The 22,177-nt window shown below is 39.3% G+C and overlaps 1 protein-coding gene across 6 annotated transcripts in view; it reads left to right on the top strand.

The window, feature by feature from the left end:
* Positions 1-22,177, top strand: part of KIAA0556 (KIAA0556 ortholog) — a 195,645-nt gene that overhangs the window by 119,823 nt on the left and 53,645 nt on the right. For all 6 annotated transcript variants that reach the window (XM_027862849.1, XM_027862850.1, XM_027862853.1 and 3 more), the window contains 3 exons: positions 2,296-2,392; positions 6,343-6,558; positions 13,074-13,211. In XM_027862849.1, the coding sequence (XP_027718650.1) occupies positions 2,296-2,392; positions 6,343-6,558; positions 13,074-13,211 (451 nt within the window). The remainder of the gene's footprint in view (positions 1-2,295; positions 2,393-6,342; positions 6,559-13,073; positions 13,212-22,177) is intronic.

Here is a 22,177-nt window from a genome sequence, read left to right on the forward strand (position 1 = left end):
ACTTGCCCAGGGTCACATAGCTAGTAAGTGTCTGAGGCTAGATTTGAACTCAGGAAGAGGAATCTTCCTGACTCCAGGCCTAGGGCTCTATCCCAGCTGCCCCAGGGTCAGAAAGAACTGGTTTTAAGTCTTTCCTCAGATACTTCCTAGCTATGTTATCCTTGAGAAGTTATTTAACTTTTCCCTGTTATTGTTTCCTCTTCTGTAAAATGGGGAAAATAATGCCTGTAAGACTTATGTGGGATTTTGTGAGGATCAAATGATATTCAGTGGAAAGCACTTCGCGTACCTTAAAGTACTACAGGATCATTATCATTCTTGAAAACAGAAAACGTTGGGGTTCACTTTCTTTTGGTTAAGGCTCCCAGTTATGTTTAGAACGAATGACCCTATAGAGAGAAGATCCTGAAAACTTGTCTCTAAAAACTAACTAAAAATTAACAGCCTGTTAGTTGTTTGTCATCTAACAGGTCGGGAGTTAGCCTGGCAGGTCTGAGTTATTGTCGAAGGAATTCATGCATCAGCTGGACTGAGAATTCTGGAGATTACCTTCTAGCTCTGAGATTCTGTGATTCAAATTTCATCACAACCAACATTTCTCACTTAATGAACTCATTGGTACTCTACCTGGGGCTTCCTCATGTGACATCCATGTGGTTGCTCAAAAACTTGTTATGCAAAATGGTGTTTTGGGGGACAATTTGTTCCACAACCAACCTAAACCAGAGAGATCAATGCTCTTGAAACCAAAGGACCTGTTTTCAAATCCTGGCTCTGACATTTAATTACTGTGTATAATAGCAGGGCAAATTACCTCAGTTCCCTGAGCTTCAGTTTTCTCATTTTAAAAGTAAGGATAATAATATAATGATAATGATACTGATAATATTGGAGTGAAAGAAATTCTGAATTTAGAGGCAGTAGATTTGGGATCAGCTTTAACCATTACTGCTTCTTACCTGAGAGCTTGGTCAAGGAAAGGCCACAGTTTCTTCCTCTATAAAACGAAGAGGAGGGGCAGCTAGGTGGCATAGTGGATAGAGCACTGGCCCTGAAGTCAGGAGAACCTGAGTTCAAATCCAACCTCAGACACATGACGCTTACTAGCTGTGTGATCCTGACCAATTCACTTAACCCCAGTTGCCTCACCAAAAACAAACAGACAAACAAATAAACAAAAAAAAAAAACAAGAAAAACAAAAACGAAAGGGACTAGATTAGCTCTCAGGTCCCTTCCAGCTCTAAATCTATAATGTTGTAGTATACCTCATAAGGCTGGAAAACACAGCTTTGTAAACCTCAAAGTGCCACAGGAACAGGAGTTAAAAATGATTATAAAAATAAAAATTAAATAAAAAAATAAAATTTATAAATTTATTTATAAAAAATAAAAATTGTGTTATAAAAATGATTTTAGGGGCAGCTAGGTGGCGCAGTGGATAGAGCACTGGCCCTGAAGTCAGGAGGACCTGAGTTCAAATCCAGCCTCAGACCAAACACTTGACACTTACTAGCTGTGTGATCCTGGGCAAGTCACTTAACCCCAATTGCCTTAAAAAAATAAAATAAAAATGATTTTATCAGTCACATGTGGGAGTTTCCCAACTTCCTAGTGGGTCACAGTTATAATGTATCATCAATGTTATCCCAAAATGGGAGCAGTTAGGTGACACAGTGGATAGAGCATCAGGCCTGGAGTCAGGAAGACCAGCCTCAGATACTTACTAGCTGTGTGATCCTGGGCAAGTCACTTAAGCCTGTTTGCCTCAGTTTCCTCATCTGTAAAATGAGCTGGAGAAGGAAATAGCAAACCTTTCCAGTATCTTTGCCAAGAAAACCCCAGATGGGGTCACGAAAAGTCAAACACAAATGAACAACAACAATCCCAAAGTGACATTAGTTAGGATGGCATTATGTGGGGTGTGCCTTCATGGACTATCTGAATGCCCCCTCGGCCTCTGAGCAGAGATTCTGTATTACCAAAATTTTCTTCTTTCACAATCATTGGCTCCAGGGCCAGTTTCTGGGGGGTATTTTATAGTGAGCCGTGTGGTTCCTTGGGTTGGCTTGAGCGGAGTATATTACAGGCAGGAATTATCCTTGTATATTTTCTTCAGATTGCCTTATTGGAAAAAAATAAAAAACTGAGATTCTACTCTAGTTTCTTATTGGTTATATTTCTTTCCCACCTATCCCTTTCTTCGGGACACAAAGAAAAGGCATTACTGGTAGCTATGTTCCCTTTTTTATATCAATTGCTGCTACATGTTTACTGAAAGTTCAATCATATTTTAGGCAACAGAAGAAGCTTCTGAAAGTCCTTCAGGCGATTGAAAATGACCCTGCCCATCTCAGTCATGTAGGACCTGAGGAACCTGTATCATATCTTGAGGTGAGAAAACATGCCCTATTTAACCTTTGATAAATGTTTAGTAGGAGCCATCTCTAAAACACCAGTCTGTAAAGAGGCAGTGTCATAGAGTGGTAAGAGCACCAGATCTGGAGTCAGTTCATTTATCGTATCATAGGATTTAGGAATGGAAGAATTCTTAGCAGTCATCTAGCCCTAAATCCCAGTTTTATAGATGAAAAAACAAATCTCTCAGAGTTCAGTTTTGCTTTCTGTAAAATAGGGATAATAATGCTTTCACTATCCACCTCGGATATTAAAGGAAGTACCAAGTAAGATATGCAAATAAAACTCTTGCAGATATATAAATGTCCTTTGTAAGTGATAACTGTCATACAATAATAGTAGCAGCAAGCATTTTTTCTGGTGTGTAGGTTAAGAAATAAAGGCATTGAGAGTTAGGAAGGAGGAGTGTGGACCAGACCTTAGAAGGTCTGTCGTAGGCTGTGCCTTCCAACTCCTTATTTTGCATGGGTCTGCACCGACTCTTATTTTGTGCTAATGATCACTCTTCATGAACTGCTGCTAGATTATACAATATTTAGTTATGCCCTGAAAGTCAAGTAAGAAGACTCTTACTTTTAAAACCCAGGCAAGACTTATTTTTAACTTTTATGGCATAATTGTGACTATTCCAGTGGGTACCATTTCTGCCATGAACCCAGAGGTTGCCTTTTAGCTGGTGTATACCCTGGTAAAGGAGCATAAGTGGCAGAAGCAATAGCAGAGTTGCCATTTTGACGGTGATGTTCTCCTAGCTAATAAGCCTTTCAGCTTCTACATTTAGAAACTAAATGGAAAGACTTTACCAATTGTATGTTATATTGGGTGCAATCCAGAATAGCCAGTCTGCAAGGCATTCTGCTTCCATCTGGCATCTTTCAAACTGCCAACTCACAACCCTGCTTTTTAGCACCTCTTCAGATGGTCATCTGGCCCCCGTAAAGCACATGAGCAGATCTTGTTCCCCTCAGGACCCTCTCATGAGCTAGGTCAGTGTTGCTCACTTCATCTTACAACCAGAGAAACCCTGGCAAAGAGAGAAAAAGTTGTCTGGCCAGGACCGTGTAAGTCACTCATTAGAGGAACAAAGTCTGTGTTTTGCCTGGTGACTAAATAAAAAGTCCTGAATTGCCAACATTATGGAAAATCTGACCTTCCACCCTTCATCATTGTAGATTGGAAACAGTAGCTGCCCCAAACAATGGGCAACATAATAGAGTAGAAATATCACTTAGAGAAGTAGTTCTAGTCCCAACTTGAGCCCTGACTGTGTGACCTTGGGTAAATCACAATTCCTCTGTGAGCCTCAGTTTCTTCACCTGTACAGTCAGCTCATACTAATAACCCAGGGTTTTACAGATCCACGCTAATGGGGTTAATAGCTAAAAAAAAAAAAAGTAATGAATAGTTGTTGCTCATTTCCTCAGCTCCCTGTTCACAGAACCATTACAGATTGCCAGATCTCATTTACGGAGGGCACGTGGGAAATTCTGTCTTTTATAAGTGATTGATCTGTGGAGACAGGTGCCATATTCCAGACCATAGAAGGTGTATTTGAAGACCATTCTGTGATTTTACTGTATGTTTAAGACATTCATAGAGATTTGCAAACAATTACAAGTATAACCTGTAGTCTTTTCTCCCAATAATGTCATTAACACTTTATAACCATATTTTTACATAACAAAAACTTGCTTTCCAAAATCCTACTTTAATATTATCTGGCCCACCACCTAAAACAAAATCAATCAATTAATTAGCAAATATTGCATTAAGGCAGCTAGATGGTGCAGTAGATAGAGTGCTAGCCCTGGAGTTAGGAAGACCTGAATTCAAATCTGGCCTCAGACACTTACTAGCTATGTGACCCTAGGCAAGCCACGTTTTCCTCAGTTTCCTCATCTGTAAAATGAGGATAATAATAGCACCTACCTCCCAAGGGTTGTTGTGAGAATAAAATGAGGAAATAATTGTTAATGCTTAACACAGTGCCTGGCACTTAGAAATCACTATATAAATATTAGCTATTATTATTTATTAAGCACTTACCAAATACCAGACACTGTGTTAAGTACTAAACATATGAAGATAAAAGTGAAAATCCTCACCCTCAAAGAGCTACGTTCTAAATGGGTCAAATGAGTGAAAGAAAATGCTTTCTCATTCATTCATGTAGGTAACATGATATATTCAAGACACGTGGAAGGTGGACAAAAAAAGGGAAGTCACAAGCAGCTGGCGAGATCAGGAAAGGCCTTCAGCAGAAGGAAGACTGAGCCAGGCACTAAATTCTTTGATAAAGGAGGGAGAATATCCTAGGGGTCAGATGTGAATTTTGGTAGAGTGAACCTGAAAAGCCTGAAAGCTACTGAATGAGAAGGATTTAAGGAGAGTCTGGAAGGGGCAGTGGGGTATGGGGAAGCTCTCCTGTTTCCAGTCTGGGACCAAAAGTGGTTGGGGTGGAAGGTATTTTGAGACAAGATGCAACCAGTATCATACAGAGCAAACCAGATCTCAGTGAGGGCTAGAGGATGGAAGCAGGTCTAAAATAAAAGAGGGAAGTTTATTAATTGTAGTATGAGTGTTCAAGAGGGCGTAATGGAAGAAACAGGCAGATCTGGAGTGGGACTTGGGTGAGTGTGGTTGAGGTAGATGACGATGAGAAAGTGAGTAATGAATTGGGGAAGGGAGTATTCTTCAGCAGGCAAGGACTCAGTGTCATCCCCCCACTGAAAAAAGCAAAACAGATTCTTACATTGGCCATATCCAAAAATGTATGTCTAATTCTGCATCTTAAGGCTTCCACCTCTCTGTCAGGAAGTGAATAGCATGTTTCGTCCTTGGTACTCTGGAACCACAGTTGGTCATTACATTGATAGGGTAAAGATAGGGAAAGTAAGAGGGTTTGGAGGTTGGGGGATGAATCTAGGCAGAGTGTTGTTGTTGTTCAGTTGTTTTAGTTGTATCTAACTCTTTGTGACCCCATTTGGGGTTTCCTTGTCCAAGGTATTGGAGAGGTTTGCCATGTACTTTGCCAGCTCATTTTACAGATGAGTGAATTGAAGCTAATAGGGTTAAGTGACTTGCCCAGGGTCACACAGCTAGTAAGTGTCTGAGGCCAGGTTTGAACCCAGGAAGATGAGTCTTCCTGACTTCAGGCCCAACATTCTATCCACTGTACCACCTAACTGCCCTTATAGGCAAACTATCAGTGGATAATAGGAACTATGCTGATAAGTGCAGGTAAATAGAATGCTCAAGGTTTTGATGTGACCACATAGTCTCAGTGAGGACTAAAATTAATCATCATAGAATTTTGAACGAGAAGGGTCACTGAAGATAATTTAGTCCAGCTTCATTTGAGAAATGAAGGAATGGAGGCCCATAAAAATTAAATGACCTGCTCATGATCACTTGGCTAGTTATTCACAGCACTGGGACTGAACCCCAGATAATCTGACTCTAACTCCAGTGGGGGGGTTTCCCATTATACAACTTCACAGATTAATTAGAAGTTGAATCCCAGTTGCAGTATTAATTTTCTCAAGCTTTGGGTGGCTTTCTAGTGTCACTGAAAGTATTGACCATTGTCAAACCCTATAACACTGTTTCACCTCCTATTATATTTTAATAGAAGTAGTTAATGATATTAAGCATGCTATTCCTGTACCAAAGAAGAGAGAGAAAGACAGAGTGTGTAAGACAGAGACAATAAGAGAGATGCAGAGAGAGAGAGAAAGAGAGAGAGCACCACTCCTGCCCCTCTGCCATGGAGATATGAAGGCAGTAAAATAAATGGAATAAATATTTTTTGATATGTGATTGACGGAAATGGTGACAAATATATCCAGTGAAGAAGAGAAATACATGTCCTTGTAGAGTTTAACATCCATGCTGTATTTTTATTAGTTGTCTTTTTTTTTTTTGAGAATACATTGAAATCCAAAGTAGAAGAGATCAAAGATGCTATTTATGTGACCATGGAAATTCTGTCCAACTGGGGAAATGAGGTCTGTGTAGGTCTGACAGAAGTGGAATTCTTTGACCTCAACAATGAAAAGGTGTTTGTGTCACCTCATGATGTGGATATCCGAAATACTGACAAGCCTGGGGACCTGAGCTGCCTCATCAATAGAAACCTGACTGTAAGTTTGTGCTTATTTTTTTCCTTTTATGCCCTTAATGTATTTGACACTTTTACTCAGAAGAGCTTAAAGTTAATTAGTCCTTAATTCCCCACAAAATTACTGTGGGAAAAGCATCTAAACATATTCTCTCTCAAATATCCCATTCTATCGATCCCTGATCCTCATGATTATGGGTCATGTTTATGGGCCCTTGACCTTTGGAGCTGTTGAGGATTTCTCATCTCAAAGAGTCAATAAAGCATAAGGACCTACTTTAAAATTTTTTATTGTAACTTTTTTTTTTTAAATTAACAAGCATTAATTTTCTCCCTCTCCCACTTTCCTCATTTAAAAAAAGGAAAAAAAGACCATAAATATGGATATTAAAAGCAAAACAGTTTCTTACATTGACTGTGTCCAAAAATGTATGTCTAATTCTGAATCTTGGGTTATCATCTCTCTTTTAAGAAGTGGATAGCCTCATTCTTGGTACTCTGGAACCGTGTTTGATCATTATATTGATCAGAGTTGTTAGTCTTTCAAAGTTGTTTATCTTTATAATGTTGATGTTATTATATAAATTGTTTTCCTGGTTCTGCTCACTTTACCCTGTGTCAGTTCTCCAAGTCTTCCCAGGTTTCTCTGAAACTGTTCTCTTGATCATTTGTTATTACATAATAATATTCCATTATATTCATATGCCACATATTATTCAACCATTCCTCAATTGATAGCTTAGCTTTCAATTCTTTGCCACTGCCAAAACTGCTTCTATAAATATTTTTTGTAAAAATGGATCCTTTTCCTTTGAGGATGGAGTTTAGGCCTAGTAGTGGTATTACTGGGTAAAAGGGTTTAATAACTTTGGGGCATAGTACCAAATTGCTTTCTAAAATGGCTGGACCAATTCACAATTGGTACATTAATGTACCTGTTTTCCTGTAGCCCCTTCAATATTTGTCAATTTTCCTTTTATGTCATATTTGCCAGTCTGATGAAGTTGCTTTCATTTGCCTTCCTATCATTATTAGTAGAGCATTTTTTAGTGGAGCACTTTTTCTCCTTATGATTGTTATCTTAGAGTTCTTTCTTTGAAAACTGCTCGAATCCTTTGACTATTATTAGTTGAGAATTCCTTGTAGTGTTACAAATTTAAATCATTTCTTGACATGTCTTGGAAATGAGACCTATATCAAAGAAATTTGCTGCAAAGATTCCCCCCCCCCCCCAGGTAACTGTTTCCCTTCTAATTTTAGTTGCATTGATTTTGTTTGTTCAAAAACTTTTTACATTTTATGTAATCCAAATTGTCCATATTACCTTCCATGAACCTCTCTATCCCTTGTATGGTCATGAACTTTTCCTCTATCCATAGATCCAAAAGGAAATTTCTTGTTCCTCTATTTTGTTCATGATGTGACCTTTTATATATAAGCTTGTTTTCATTTGGAGTTTTTCTCGGTATATGGTGTGAGGTGCTTGTTTGAATCTAATTTCTGCCAAATTGTTTTCCAGTTTTCCCAGTAGTTTTTGTTGAATATTAAGTTCTTAAGCAAACAGTTGCAGTCTTTGAGTTTATCTAACAGAAACCTATTTTTTTCCGTAGTTTTTGCCAAGTAGACATCAAAGCTACCATTTTTTGGGACACATCATAAATATTTTCTTTCTTTTCTTTTTCTTTTTTTAAGGATTTTTTTTATCATATATAGTTAAAGTTAGAATCACTGATTTATAATCCCAAAATAATAAGAGGTTATCTCTCCATCTGTAGACTCTAGCCATATGGTTCCAGTTGGTTTCTCTGTTTTCTTCCTTGCTTCTATGAAGTAGAGAGTACAGAAATTGCTTTACTGTTTTTACCCGACGAACCCTTAGAAGCTGACATTTAGTATAGCAATTTAATTGAATTGCTCTTCTTTAAAGTTTCCTAAAATAGCCAAATCATGTAAATAAAAGAGAAGTATTAGATGGAATCCAGCTGGAGTTCAGAAAGGTGTTTATTCCCTATTACATGTGACATTTTTACCAACACATATATAATACATGTTGGTGAAAATGTCACATGTGATTAAGAAAAATATATATATGGGGGGAGGGGTCTAGAGTATCTCCACTTTTCCCCTTACCTGATTCCCTTCCACCCAAAGAAGGCACACAGTAGGTGCTTAATAAGTGTTTTTTGATTGATTGATTGACTTGACTATACTTTCATCAGCAAACAGCGTCCAGAGCCTCACAGTTTCAATCTCCCACATAAAGTCTTAAAGACAGAGGCTATAAGGAGCACAAGGGGGAGAGCCAAGAGATGAGGAGCTTGCAGTTTGCCACTTTTTCCCAGAATGTTGACTGGGGCTCAATAGCTACAGGGTCTGCAATTCACTCCTTTCATCCCTGGGGAGACCATGGGAGTCCCCATTTGAGAATCAATCCATAAGTATTTATTAATCTACTGTAGACTCAGTCCCATGTAAGGAGAAACATAAGAAGGAGACATTTTTCCTACCTTCTAGAAGCTAAGAGTCTATTTGTGGTATTGAGAATCACACACATAAAATGACAGTGGCTGATACACAATAATCTCTAAGTGCTCAGTTGTTGGGAATAGATAAATATTTTTGAGACCTAAAGGAGAGGGACATCTTTGAGAGCTAGGGTAGTTAGCTAGGATCTCATGAAGGATGAATTTGAGCTGGACAGGATTTTGACAAGGAAAACAGACAAAAAGGCAGCATTCCAGGTGAAAACACACAGTGGGAACAAAGGCACAGAATGACTGAATGTTAGCCAGGAGCATCCACAGGAGGAAACTGAGGCCCACCCAGAATATGGAAGTGACTTGCCCAGATTTGTACATTTATGACAGAGGTAAGTCACAAGCCAAGGTTTAGGATTCCTAGCCTAGAGAACATAGAATATTAGGACTAAAAAGAACCTTAGCACATAGAATCACCCCAGATTATTAGAGGTGGAAAGGAACTTTAGAGAACATCTAATTCATTTCAGAAAAATATAAAAGTCTTAGTGCCTGGTTAGATATGAGGAATATAGAAGACTAAATCAAAGATGACCCTCAAGTTTTGACCCCTGCTCACTGGGAGAATGGTGGTGCTAATGATAAGGACAGAGAAGTTTGAAGGAGGCTGTCAGAAGGGGGAGAAGAGAGCAGAAGCAACAGAATGGTCATAGGATCATAGATTTAGAGTTGTAAGTGACCCCAAAGTTCATAGAGTCCAATCCCTTCATTATACGGATGAGGAAAGTGAGACTCAGAGGGGTTAAGTGACTTACCCAGGGTCATGTAGCTAGAGTGATGGGGAAGGAATGCAAGGAAGCATTGTAGAGGTGAGGCTGATACTGACCAGAGGGCTGTGCCTAAGGAATTACCAATGGTTCAAGCTCAGCTGGAGAGGGGTACATATGCTCTCAAAGGTTAATGCTATGCCTGGTATAATTTCCATGGTTAATGTCTTTTGATTTTATCATTAAACTGAAAGCACGAACCAGATTTGCAAATGATGTCATATTGATTAGGGATATCTAACATTTCAGCTGAAATAGAATTTAAAATGGCCTCCAAAAAAATTAGAAAAATGTTCATCCAGACAACTAATAGTGCAAGTGTAGGACATATAAGAAGAAGTGTACACTGAACTTCCAGCCATAGCTAATATATTTAGATGAATTGACAAAGGCATAGTAATGCTGTGGTCCGCTCACTTTGCATAGCACTGTTAGGCTGGTTTTGGCCTCATAACTTTTGAAACCTGGAAAGAATATCGAAAGGAACAATGGAACTGATTCAAAGAATGAAAAGAGGTGGGAAATCCGTAGACTTGGGGGGTGGGGGGAGGAGAAACCCTTTTGAAAAGAAACTTAATAACAGTCTTTAAGTATACAAAGAAATTAGAAGAACACAAAAGCCACCATTTCCCCCAGTAGGCCAAAAGAGAGAAAATGGCAGCCAAGGCTTGTGGTTTAGTATAATCTTCTCCAAAAGAGAAAGTTGACAGTCTGCTAATGAAGAATGTGAAAACAAACATTGTCCCTGAAGTAAGTGCACATGTGTTAGTAGAAGGAACATTAGATCAGGAGTCAGGAAGGATATTTGTGTTCTTGTCCTGACTGCCATTTATTGCTCTGAGCCTCAGTTTCCTTTTCTGTTCAATAAAGGGGTAAGATTAGAACATCCTTCTGTTATTTTCCATTCCGTGATTCTAAGTCCTTGGAAAATAAGTCAGATAATTATCCACCTCAGATGGCTTAATTAAGTATCCATCTGCCTAGAAGATGTGACCTTTTAAGTTACTGTCTAGCACTATGATTCTAATCTGTAAAACTATAACCTTTGCTTCTGAAACTTAGTTTGGCTCACTGTCTTCCACACCATTGGTTCTAATAGCTTCAACATTTTGGAAACATGATACATAGACATAAGCATCACAAGGGTAATAAAAAGAGCCATTGGATTTGATGTGGACCAATTTCTTGATTATTATGCCTTTTCCTGTGGTTGCCTAAAGCTGTGAAACATTGCCGTGTGACCACAGTAGGAATTTTGGCACCTTCTGCCTGAGATTTCTTGCAGCATTACTATTGTGACATAAGGCAGCTGTCCTCACCCTGGGTTTAGGGTCTAAATCTCTAAGTCCACACTGAAAGTAGAGTAAATTACACTTACTTTTTTTGGCACAAGGTCTTCCTGTTAGCCAGTATCATCGGTTTCACACCCTAACTCCACAGCCCCAAATTCCAGCCCTGGGCCTGGTCCATCAGAACATGCTGCCTTTCAAGTATATTTGTAGCAAGTGTCCCTGGGAGAGAAGCATAGGTCAGAAAGAAAGAAGAGGTTCTACATATGGAGTACTGAGGGGAGAGTAGAAGGGAGAGGCAGGCAAGTTAAAGATGCTTCAAAGGATAGCTGGGCACTTGTCCAGTGTCCTGTAGAGTCACCTGCGCTTTTTTATGCTTTTGTAAGGAGGGAACTATCCCTGGAAATTATACCTGCTGGCATGGTGTTATGGGAACTTTTCTGGCCTGATTTTTATCGGTAGTTCAACCCCTAACATCATGACTACCTAGCCTTTTATCTTTAAAAGACTGAATTTGTGGAAACGAGATTTCAAAGGTCTTAGTTGCTAATAAGGACCTCAGTTATACACAGATTAATATTCTTTTACTTTCTACGTGATTGTTATTGCTGACTCCTCTTTATTTCTCTGACTGACAGAAATGAGAAGGAAGATCAGTTGCAAGGCCGAGGCCTCATTTCAGGGTTGGGAATTATTCTATTTCTATTTGTCAAGTAGCCATAAAGGCCAATTTCAGAATCAGAATTTTAGAACCAGGGATGAGCTACTGCCTCCATCACTCCCACCCTTCCACTGGATTTTTTAGTACCTTGTATACTCCATCCAAACTTCCCAGAATAGAAAAAGTTCATGTGTGGCTTATGGAACTTGCCCAAATTAGTCATAAGCCCTCAAAACTGTCTCTTCCTCTCTCTCTTGTAAAAACAATTTTCTCTCTCATCTGAAAGGCACTGTTGTCACAAGTAAGAAACCATCTTTGTTCTCAGTGGCAGCTGGTGTCCCAGGCATCCAAATTCCTGGGGTCCTGAAGAGGTTCAGATGCTGCCATTCACCTCTTTCACAGGACTTGGGCAAGTACTGGGCCCATTTTCAATGACAAGGAAAGCCCAGTTGAGACATGCTAGAGTACAGGATGTTCCTCTTCTTAAATAAAACTGAAGTTCTCAAGGAGTACGGTGCCAAGTGTGTGGTAGAGCTGTGGACAAATAGGAATTGATGATGATGACATTAATGGTGATGATAATGATGATGATAATTGATGATGAAGATAATCCTCTGAAGACTATAGGAAGGAAATTTGAATGAAGTTATCAAATACTTGTTTGAGAAAAGTTTCCATATGTCTGTAGTTTGCGGGGTTTTTTTCCTTCTCTGTCCAAAGCAAATGCTATCAACAGTATGAAATATTGCTGACGCAAATTTATTCAGAAAAACAACTTAGATTTTTCTGCGAGAGGTAAATGGCATAGGGGTCTAGTCAGGCTCATTGGGAGGTAAGACATTCTGCAGGGTGAGAACCTATAAAAAAGGAGAAATAAATCCCAAGGGTTGAGCATGTCGTTAAATTTTTTTTTTTGTAAGGCTAAAAAAAAACTTGAAAGTCTTCACATGTCAGTTGAACAATAGCCTCTTTCTCATCCCCATCCCTCCCCCATTTTCCCTAGGCTGCACAAAGCTGATTAGGTTGATTAAAATAGACCAAATGGTGACCCTGCCTTTACAGTTCATCGTGGATGGCAAATCAGAGGGGAGTGGGCTGACTTCCTGCCAGATACAAGGGTCAGGAGCCTGCAGCTATATATAGAAGAGGTGGCATGGGAGCCAGCTTTCTATGGTGGTTCATGCCCTCTGCTCTTTTTAATTAGATGAAGAATTAATCACAGATATTTACTTTGGTGAAAAGGGAAGATGTACTCATGGCTTTCTTTGCTCGTTGGTTTTCAGAGTACTAAAGAGCTCTCTTTGTGGACCTGTCCTTTCCACCCTCCAGTTCAGCTTTTCTTTATCATCCGCAATACTAGACAATCCCATGAATTTGGCATCTCCAAAATCAAGCTTTGGAATTACTGGACAACTTACAGTGTAAGTAATGACTCAATTCCTTGCTGTGTACTCAGTTGACTGAAGTACCCATTTACTCAGAGGTTGGTCCGGTTCTTGGAACTGTTAAATAGGTATAGAGAAGCATGTCCTTATCTAACCTGACAGTGATGGAAGAGAGGAGGGCATATCAGGTAGATTATGTTATATTCATTCTTATGTTCTAGTGTCCTCATATTTTGGAATTTGGTTTTACAGTTATTAGAACATCCTTTCCTAAGGCATGAAAAGAATATTCAAATGTTCTTGTAGAGAGTCACGATAAGATACTACGAAGTGTGTCTTTTTATCTTAGCCCATGGTAAGAGTCCTGTTGCTAGGAAGAGTGTTTACACAAGAGTGTGATGGTTTCATTAGCTACTTCCTGGTAAAACCAAGTGCTTTACTGGTTCGAATTTTGTTCCTCAGACTTGGTATACATTGGATACTGGTTGCAGGACATCATGTGTTATTGCATACAAATGTCCTTACGTTATAGAGTCCCATTTGTCTGGTCCATCAGCTCTGGTGCCGCATCCATTCTGAAATGGGTGATGAAATGATGATACTGTAGTCCACAATAATGTGACTTATTGCTGCCACAGTATTGCACACACTTAGTTAAAGAGGATTTTATGGATTACAGAGGAAGATTAGCTTCATTCTTTATGCCTGGTTCTCTTTTCTGTCCACCCATGCAAATGCAAAGAAAACATGCAGCCTCAGATTGGAAAGGTGGTCTTAAGTACAAGGTTCTGCACAGGAGCTTTGTGTCATTGCATGTATTTCCAGAGATATTTCCTGCAAAGATTAAACATTTGGGCAGTATTTTTAAAATACAAAACAGAATCTGGAGGATTTGAGCTCTTTGACAAGGGCCACTGCTTATGAAATAATAACCCATCTGTTTTCAAAATTTACTGGGGGAAGAAAATCACAAACAAATGCTACTAGAGGTTAATTTGGTTTGATATTTTCAGTATCAAGATATTATTGCAAATTTTTCAAGAAAAGATACAAGAGTTTATTGGAAATGTTGCATTGTAGAGTGTATGAATCTTGTTAATACAGTGTTTTATCCATTTAAAATACAGAGAAGAAAAATTAAATTTGGATAGCTGATTTAGTCTGCTTAGAAAGTGATAAAATCAGTAATGGAAAAAGTGAGAATCATTTCTTATTTTAAGATATGCTGCTTTTTTGAGCAGGCCTTGGTTTTTTACTTTGTCTTCTAATATTTCTTCCCTAATTTAAATTTTACCCTTTTCTCCTGACTGGTGGGTGTCTACTCAAAAGCCCATTTTCAATTTGTGTTTTTTAAAGTACCTTGAAGACATGACCCTTTACTTATTGTGGTGGAATGTGTTATGTGGGTAGTATAGTATATGGAATATACATGCATTATTGGAAACCTGTTACATTTCTCCAGTGTAGTGGTGAGGCCTTGTGGACATAGCTGTAAATCTAGGGAAGCAGGGCATGTCTTATAAATGTGACCTAACCATGAGAGCACTAACCCAGAAGAGTCAGGAGTAGCACAAGGTTTGACCAGAAGAAGAAAGAGGGAATAGGCACTGGCTCGATTTGAGAGTCAGTGTGGTTCTACAGATAAGATGACAGTGGCACACTGAGCTAGCAAGCCAGTGGAGCAGAGGCATATGACTGCTGGAGAGTGTTGTTAGCTCCTTGATGACAGGGAATATTTTTGTTTTCTTTGCATTTCCAGTGTTGGCCACAGCACCTGGAACATCTGGGTCCAAGTGTATGTTATGTATGGGATATTCAGGGAGGACAAGCATCTCTGGTTTGAGGGCTTGCCAAGCCCTTTTCAGGGCTGCTCATCCACCTTTGGTGTTCACCTGATTCTCCCCTCTCACCTGTGGCTCCAAGAAGCTGTAGCATGGGCAGCAACTACACTCTGGTGAACTGTCTTAGCAGACAGGCTAAACCAGGTTGAGGATGACTGAGGGGTCTCAAACCCACTGGTAATTTGGGGGGGGTGTATCTACCCCAAGCACGGGAAGACTTCCCCCAGTGAAATAGGCAAATAAGAACAATTGGTTCCAACGGCCATGAAAGCTGCTGAAGCAGGTGCTATGGAGTACTTAGAGCTTGGTCAGGCATCGAAGACACCAAAATTATCCATTGCATCCTAGACCATTGCCAGTTATCTTGACTTGCCCTGCCACTGGACTCTTCTCAGGAAGAGAAAGGCTGACAGCTTTGTGCAACTCTGCCTCACTTAAATCCATTTCATGCGCAAGTCAAAACATCACCCATGATGTCATTGGTACTCTTTGAAAACAAAGAAGAAAAAACAATCCAATATCAACTGCTTCCTCACCGAAGTGTGGTAGTACTTTTACTCCTCCCTAAACGATTGTGTATCCTGCTCTCTTCAATGGCTACTCCAGATCTTCTCTTCTCTCACCAAGCGTCTCACAGTACTTCTTCCCCAAACCCTGTAGGCTTAGGTTCTGGCCTCATGCTTTACTGAAAAAAGCCAAAGCCATTCACTCTCTTTTCTCCCCTGTGCCCCACATGACAATCCCACCTCCTCATTTCACATTCCTTTGACATCATCCCATCACCACCCCCACTCCTAGTCTCCTTCTGGATGATGATGTAGGCCTTCTGCTCCCTAAAGCTAACTCCTCCACATGTACTCATCTCCAAAAGATTGCCCCCCATTATTGCCTTCTCTTTCTCAAATTTTCAGTCTCTGTTTTCAGATCCCTTCTCTGTTGCCTTCAAATATACCCAAGTCTCCCCATCCTTAAACAATCCTCATTAGTTCCTGTCATCCCTGATAGCTGTCATTCTATATCTTCCCTTTCTCAGCCAAACTCCCCCCAAAAGCTGTTTATTTATACCAGGTGCTTATTCTTCTCACTCTCTTCTGAACCCGTTGCATTTTAACCTCTGACCTCATCACTCAACTGAAACTACTCTCCCCACAGTTACCAGTGATCTCTTAATTATCAAATTCAATATCTTCCTTGATCTCTTTGCTATGACATTCACTCCACTCTGGGTTTTTACGGCACTGCTCTCTCTCTCTCTCTCTCTCTCTCTCTCTCTCTCATCTACTATTTGTCTGATCTGTGGGTGTCCTTCTGCCCAGGTGCTGTCCTGGGCTCTCTTTTCTCTCTAAACTCTCTTGATGACCTCAGCAGCTCCCAAAGGTTCAATTATCGTCTCTATGCTGATTACTCCCAGATATATATAGTCAGTCCTAGTCTCTCTCTGGAAATTTTGGACTGGATGGTTCATAGACACCTCAAACTCAAAGTATATAAAACAGAGCTCATTATTCACCTCCCACTCCAAATCTACTCCTGTCCTGGACTTCCCTACTTCTGTGCAGTGCACCACTATCCTCTTGGTCACCCAGGTGCATAACCTCAAGGTCATCCTCCCTCTATGCTTTCACACACATAGCTAGTCATCTGCAAAATCTTGTCACTTCTTTCTCCACATCGTCTTTCACAAATATCCCCTCCTCATCACTCATGCATTTAACCTCTAGTTCAGTTCACCTTTCTCCTGGACTATTGCAGGAATCTCCTAATTGGTTTCCCTGGCTTATCTTCCTACTCTAACCCATCCTCCACATAGCTGCCAAAGTGATTTTCCTAAAGTGCAAATGTGACCATGAAATTGCCCTTCATGATGAATTCCAGTGGGGCAGTCCCTGTGATCTGTAGGATTAGACACAGATCCCTCTGTTTAGCATTTGCCTACCTCCTTAATCTCCAAGCCATCTACCTATGTGTGTGTCCATTGCCTCTTAAGGATGACCATTTCCTTACAGGGTTCTGAGTCACTGAGAGTGGGATCATTTCATTTTTTATCTTTCTATCCCTAGCACTTTGCACATAATAAATGCTTGTTGAAATGAAATAAAATGAAATGGAAAACATCCCTCTGTAGCTAATTTAAGTGAAGCTTGAGGGCAGGGCCAGCTTCATGTAGCAAGGCATAAAAACACATATGAACCCACAAGAAATTAGGTGCTGTAAACAATGTGAGCCCTATGTAGAACTAAAACCCTCTCCATTATCCTACTATTGAACCGTTCAGTAGACTGGATCTCAATAGTGGTTCCTTAAACTTCTGTCTGATAGCAGCACCAATTTAGGCTTCTGATCCATCCACTGCCTCCTATTTCCAGCCCCTTAGCTCATTATTCTCAATCCCTAGGAGCAGATTCTGGCTCTTCACTATGAATCCAGTGTTTCTGGCCCCTTTCCTGAACAGAAACCTTGCAGTCATTGTCTTTTTTTTTGCTTCTTGGTCTGCAAGACTTCAGCCTATACCCTGGAAGTCCCTCAACTGTAGCCCACAGTAGGTCTTTTTAGAGAGGAAGGAATGGTACAGTTTTGTGTTGGACGGCATGTTTATTTCACTTGTTTTTATCAAGGTTCACCTCTAAGCTTAGATAGCTCCTTGAGTTGCAGCTCTTGGAACTTTGGGACAACATCTGTGAAGATGAGAAGCCTCAGAAGGGACATTGTAGCTGCCTTCAAATATTTGAAAGGCTGTTGCATAGGAGAGAGATTACAGTTGTTCGGTTTGGGCCCAGAGGATGAAGCTAGGAGTGCTTGGTGTAAGTGGCAAAGAGGAGAATGTAAACTTGATGATAGGAAAGTCTTTTTTAAAAATTAGAGTTATTCTAAGAGGAATGGAAAGTGTTGGCTCCCCTTCACCAGACATCTTTAAACCCAGCCTTGATGATGTTGTAAAAAGGCTTCTTCTTCATGTATGGGTTGGACCAATTATCCTCAGAGCTTCCTTTTGCCTTCGCTCAGTGATCTCAATGACTTCAGATTGTCACCTCAGTGCCAGTGATTCTCAGATCTACTTATCCAGCCCTAACCTCCAGTCTTGCATCTCCAGCTGCCTATTGGATATCTTAAACTGAGTATCTTATAACTGCTTCAGCATGTCCAAAACCTGAATTCGTTATCTTTCCCCCAAAATCCTTTTCCAAACTTCCCTGTTACTGTTGAGGACATCACTATCCTCCCGGTCATCCAAGCTCACAATCTCGGTATTATCCTCAACTCACTTCTCTTACCTCCGATTTCCAATCTGTTACCAAGGCATATTGATTTTACCTTATACAATTTTTTGCATATACCCCTCAACTCCTCTGACACTGCCACCACCCTGGGGCAGGCTCTTATCACTTAACGCTAGAGTATTACAATAGCCTGCTGGTTGGTTTGCCAACCACAAATCTCTCCCCGCTCCAATCTGTCATCCACTCAGCTGCTGCAGTGATCTTCTTAAAGCAAAGGCATGACCATATCTTCCCTCACCTCTTCCCACTCAGTAAACTCTAGCAGATTCCTGTTATCTTCAGGATAAAATGTAAAATCCTCTCTTTATCTTTTAAAGCCCTTTATAACCTGTTTCCCCACCTGTTTGCATGTTGTATTCCCTGACTGTGATCTCCTTAAGAGCCGAGATTGGTTTTTTGCCTTTCTTTATATCCCTAGCATTTGGCACAGGGCTTGGAACATAGTAGGTGCTTCATAAATGTTTATTGACTGACTGGCTGGTATAAGACACTTGCTTTTAATCATTCTATTTGTATAATTAAGGTGCTGAAACAACCCACCCAAGGTGACCTTGAATAGTGTTGGGGAGATCATATCCTTTTGTTGAACTTTCTCTGCAGATAATGATTTGAAATGACTTAACATATAGCTTCATTTCAATTTTTCATTCAGTGTTTGTTTCTTCTTTGATATCATTCTATTCCAGCTTGGCCAGATTTACCCCAATATTTTGAGGGTATGTTGAGTGCTGTTATTGGGGTCTTTTGCAATTCACAAGTGGACCTCATAACAATATTTACACTTTTTGATTTGGCAATAATTCATTTTGTGACTTTTTGACTGGAAATCTCAAAACAAAAAGTGGACTGCTGGTGGGATTGTTTAAGTCCTCCTTGACACAGGAGGGTTTGATTCACATGAATAGTTTGTAGATTTGCAGGGGAGTCAAGAATAATAGTTACCTGAATTTTCATTATCACCCTTTTTTTAGAAAGAGGACAGTTCTTGACAGTTCCTATATCTAAGGAGACCTGGTAGTCTACAAGGTGAGGTATAACCTCTTCTTGAATGCTTTATTTAATACATTTCCACTTACCTTGAGATATTTAGAATAAATTCTTTCATTTCATGGGGGTTTTTTTTCTTTCCTTTATATTAATTTAACTACCATCACTCCATCCTACATAATACAGAGAATACCTTCTCAATTGAAATGAGGAGTCTTGTGGATATAAAGTAGAGAACATTATTATAATTCAGTGATACCATTTGTTTTTTATATCTGAAGACTAGCCATATTTGGCCAATTTGGTTTTTTTGGTCATAGCAGCTCATGAAGACTAGTCTACCAAGGCATAACTAAATTGTAATCTTTGTAAGTGGAAAGAAACTTGAATATGTTTATAGAGAGATGGGAAATATCCCGTAAAGTAGAAGTGATTGGAGATATATAAAAGAGAAGAAATAACTGGGTAAGCAGTGTCCTGGTGAAGGTGAACAAGAATGAAATAAAGGGCACAGGTAAAATCTTTAGCCTGAGTAAGAAGTAAATTTTCCCTAAATTTGCAGTGCTAGGGAGAGTTGAAGAATGGATACCAATGAAATCACAGTTTCTTGAAGTGTGAGGTTGCCTTCAGTCACAGGCAGTACACAATAGGCTTACTATTTTCATCTTTTAGTGTGACTAGTCAATTTGCACAACTTTAGTCCAAAATCTTTTTCTTCTTTCTCAAACTCTCTTTTCAGCTGATTTCAGCTCTATTTCTCTTCAGTCTTTGAGATGATTCTTATACTTAGCTCCTTTCTAAAATCAAGTCTAAACTTTTTGGTGTTGCTAAGAACTGGAAACAAAGTAGAACGTCCATCATTCGAAAAGTGGCCAAACAAATCGTGATATGTGAATATAATGGAACATAACTGTGCTGTAGGAAACAATGACTATGATGAATACGAAGAAGCAGGAAAGTGATGGAAGCTGAGACCAAGTAAACAGAAGTGGAAGGGGAGGATGTGCCTAATGGCTGGAAAGAACAATAGCAAAGTGATCAAAGCTGAATGCACTGAAATTATGATGACCAAGCTTGACCTCAAGGAACTTTTCTCCATTCTTTGCAGAGGTGGGGGATCACAGATGTAAGACACTGCACATAATTTCAAACTTGGTTGGTTTTGTTGAACTTTAAAAAAATTATTTGCTAAAAGGGGCGGCTTTTAAGCTGAGGTATGAGAGAGGGATATATTGGGAAATGTAGATGATGTAGAAGTAAAAGGTGAATAAATTTTTTTAAAAGTAAAATCAAGGCTGATATTATTGGTCCACGTGAAGTATGAAGAACTTCAGATCTCACGTCAGTCAGTAAAACCAGTAATCACATTCTTAAAAAGCCTGCAAGAATTCCATCCTAAGGGTGTCATTGTTCATGAAAACACTAGGTGCATTAAAAGTTATGAATCAGTCTCATCACAAATTGCAGTAGTATTGTTAAAACCATGTTAGAAGGAGTGCTAAAACTACAAAAGATGGAAAGTCACCATATACACCAAAATATTTTAGCTGCACGTTTTGTGATAGCAAAGAATTGGAAACAAAATAGATGCCCATCAGTTGAGGAATGGCTAAATAAATATAGTACATAAATGTACTGGAATATGACTGAGCTCTAAGAAATGATATGTGTAATGAATACAGAGAAGCACAGAGATCTATATGAACTGATGCAGAGCAAAATAAGCAAAGCCAAGAAAACAATATACATATAGTAGCTACTACAATGTAAATGAAAAGAATAATTACATACCAAAAAATCGAAAGTGAAAATAACAAAATTATAAAGATCAATCAGGGCTCAAAGAAATATGAGAGGACACTCCCAACCCACCCCTTTGGGGAGATCCACAGATGTTATACATTGTACATATTTTTATACTTTTTCAAAATATCAATCAGTTGTGCTGATTTTTTTTCTTCTTTCAAAAATACTATTATAAGGAATAGCTTTCAGGGAGGGGGAGGAGAAGGAATATTTAGGGTAATTATGATCATCTAAAAACAAAATACATCAGTAAAAACTTATTTTTAAGAAAAAAAACTAACATTATAGATGGAGTAATCTTCATTTCCTAAAGGAATTAACCACTTTCAAGATTTTAAAAGGAAGATCAACATGTACCATAGTATAAGGAGATTTCAGTGGTGCTAATGGATGATGAACCAATGACAAAGAAGGGAGACCACTGAGCAAAGATTATTCATTCACAGTATTTTTGCTCCAGTGACTACCTCTATGTCATAACCACCTATTTTCAGGAGTCAGAGAAACACTTGAGAACCTAAAAGCATCCTAGTAGGTCGACACTCAGTCTGATCTGTTTTGTCCTCAGAAACACTAGGCAATTCTTCTTAGCAAAAGAATCTGCAGTGGGTTGGAACACTGACTTCTCAGAGTGGCAGTAGTCCCATGAAAGTAAAAAACAAAAACAAAAAACTACCAAATGGCACCATTTCAAAAAACTTGCATCCAGAGTCTGTGACAATAGAAGATCCTTGTTTCAAGAAAAGAAAAGAATCAAGAAAGACTAAGAACCATATCTGCCACTCAGCAGCCTTGTGGACGTGGACGATTCACTTAACCTCTCCAACCTTCAGTTTCCTCATCTGTAAAAGATGTGACTAATAATATCGAGGAAAGCACTTAATAAGCCTTTTGAGCACTAATAGAAATCAGAATTATTGTTATTATTATTCATTCAGAAACAAACTTTAGCAGATTGTAAGTCAAATGAAAGGAGTTTGCCTCAGGCATTAGTAAGGCAGAAGATGGTGAGACGAGCCCAGAAGAAAGAAAAAGGAAAGATTGGAAAGGGAAAGTAGAGAAGGCTATGTTAAGAAATCAGGGGGAAAAA

This window comes from Vombatus ursinus, unplaced genomic scaffold (assembly GCF_900497805.2).
Source record: "Vombatus ursinus unplaced genomic scaffold, bare-nosed wombat genome assembly UNPS02014770.1, whole genome shotgun sequence".
NCBI lineage: Eukaryota > Metazoa > Chordata > Mammalia > Diprotodontia > Vombatidae > Vombatus > Vombatus ursinus.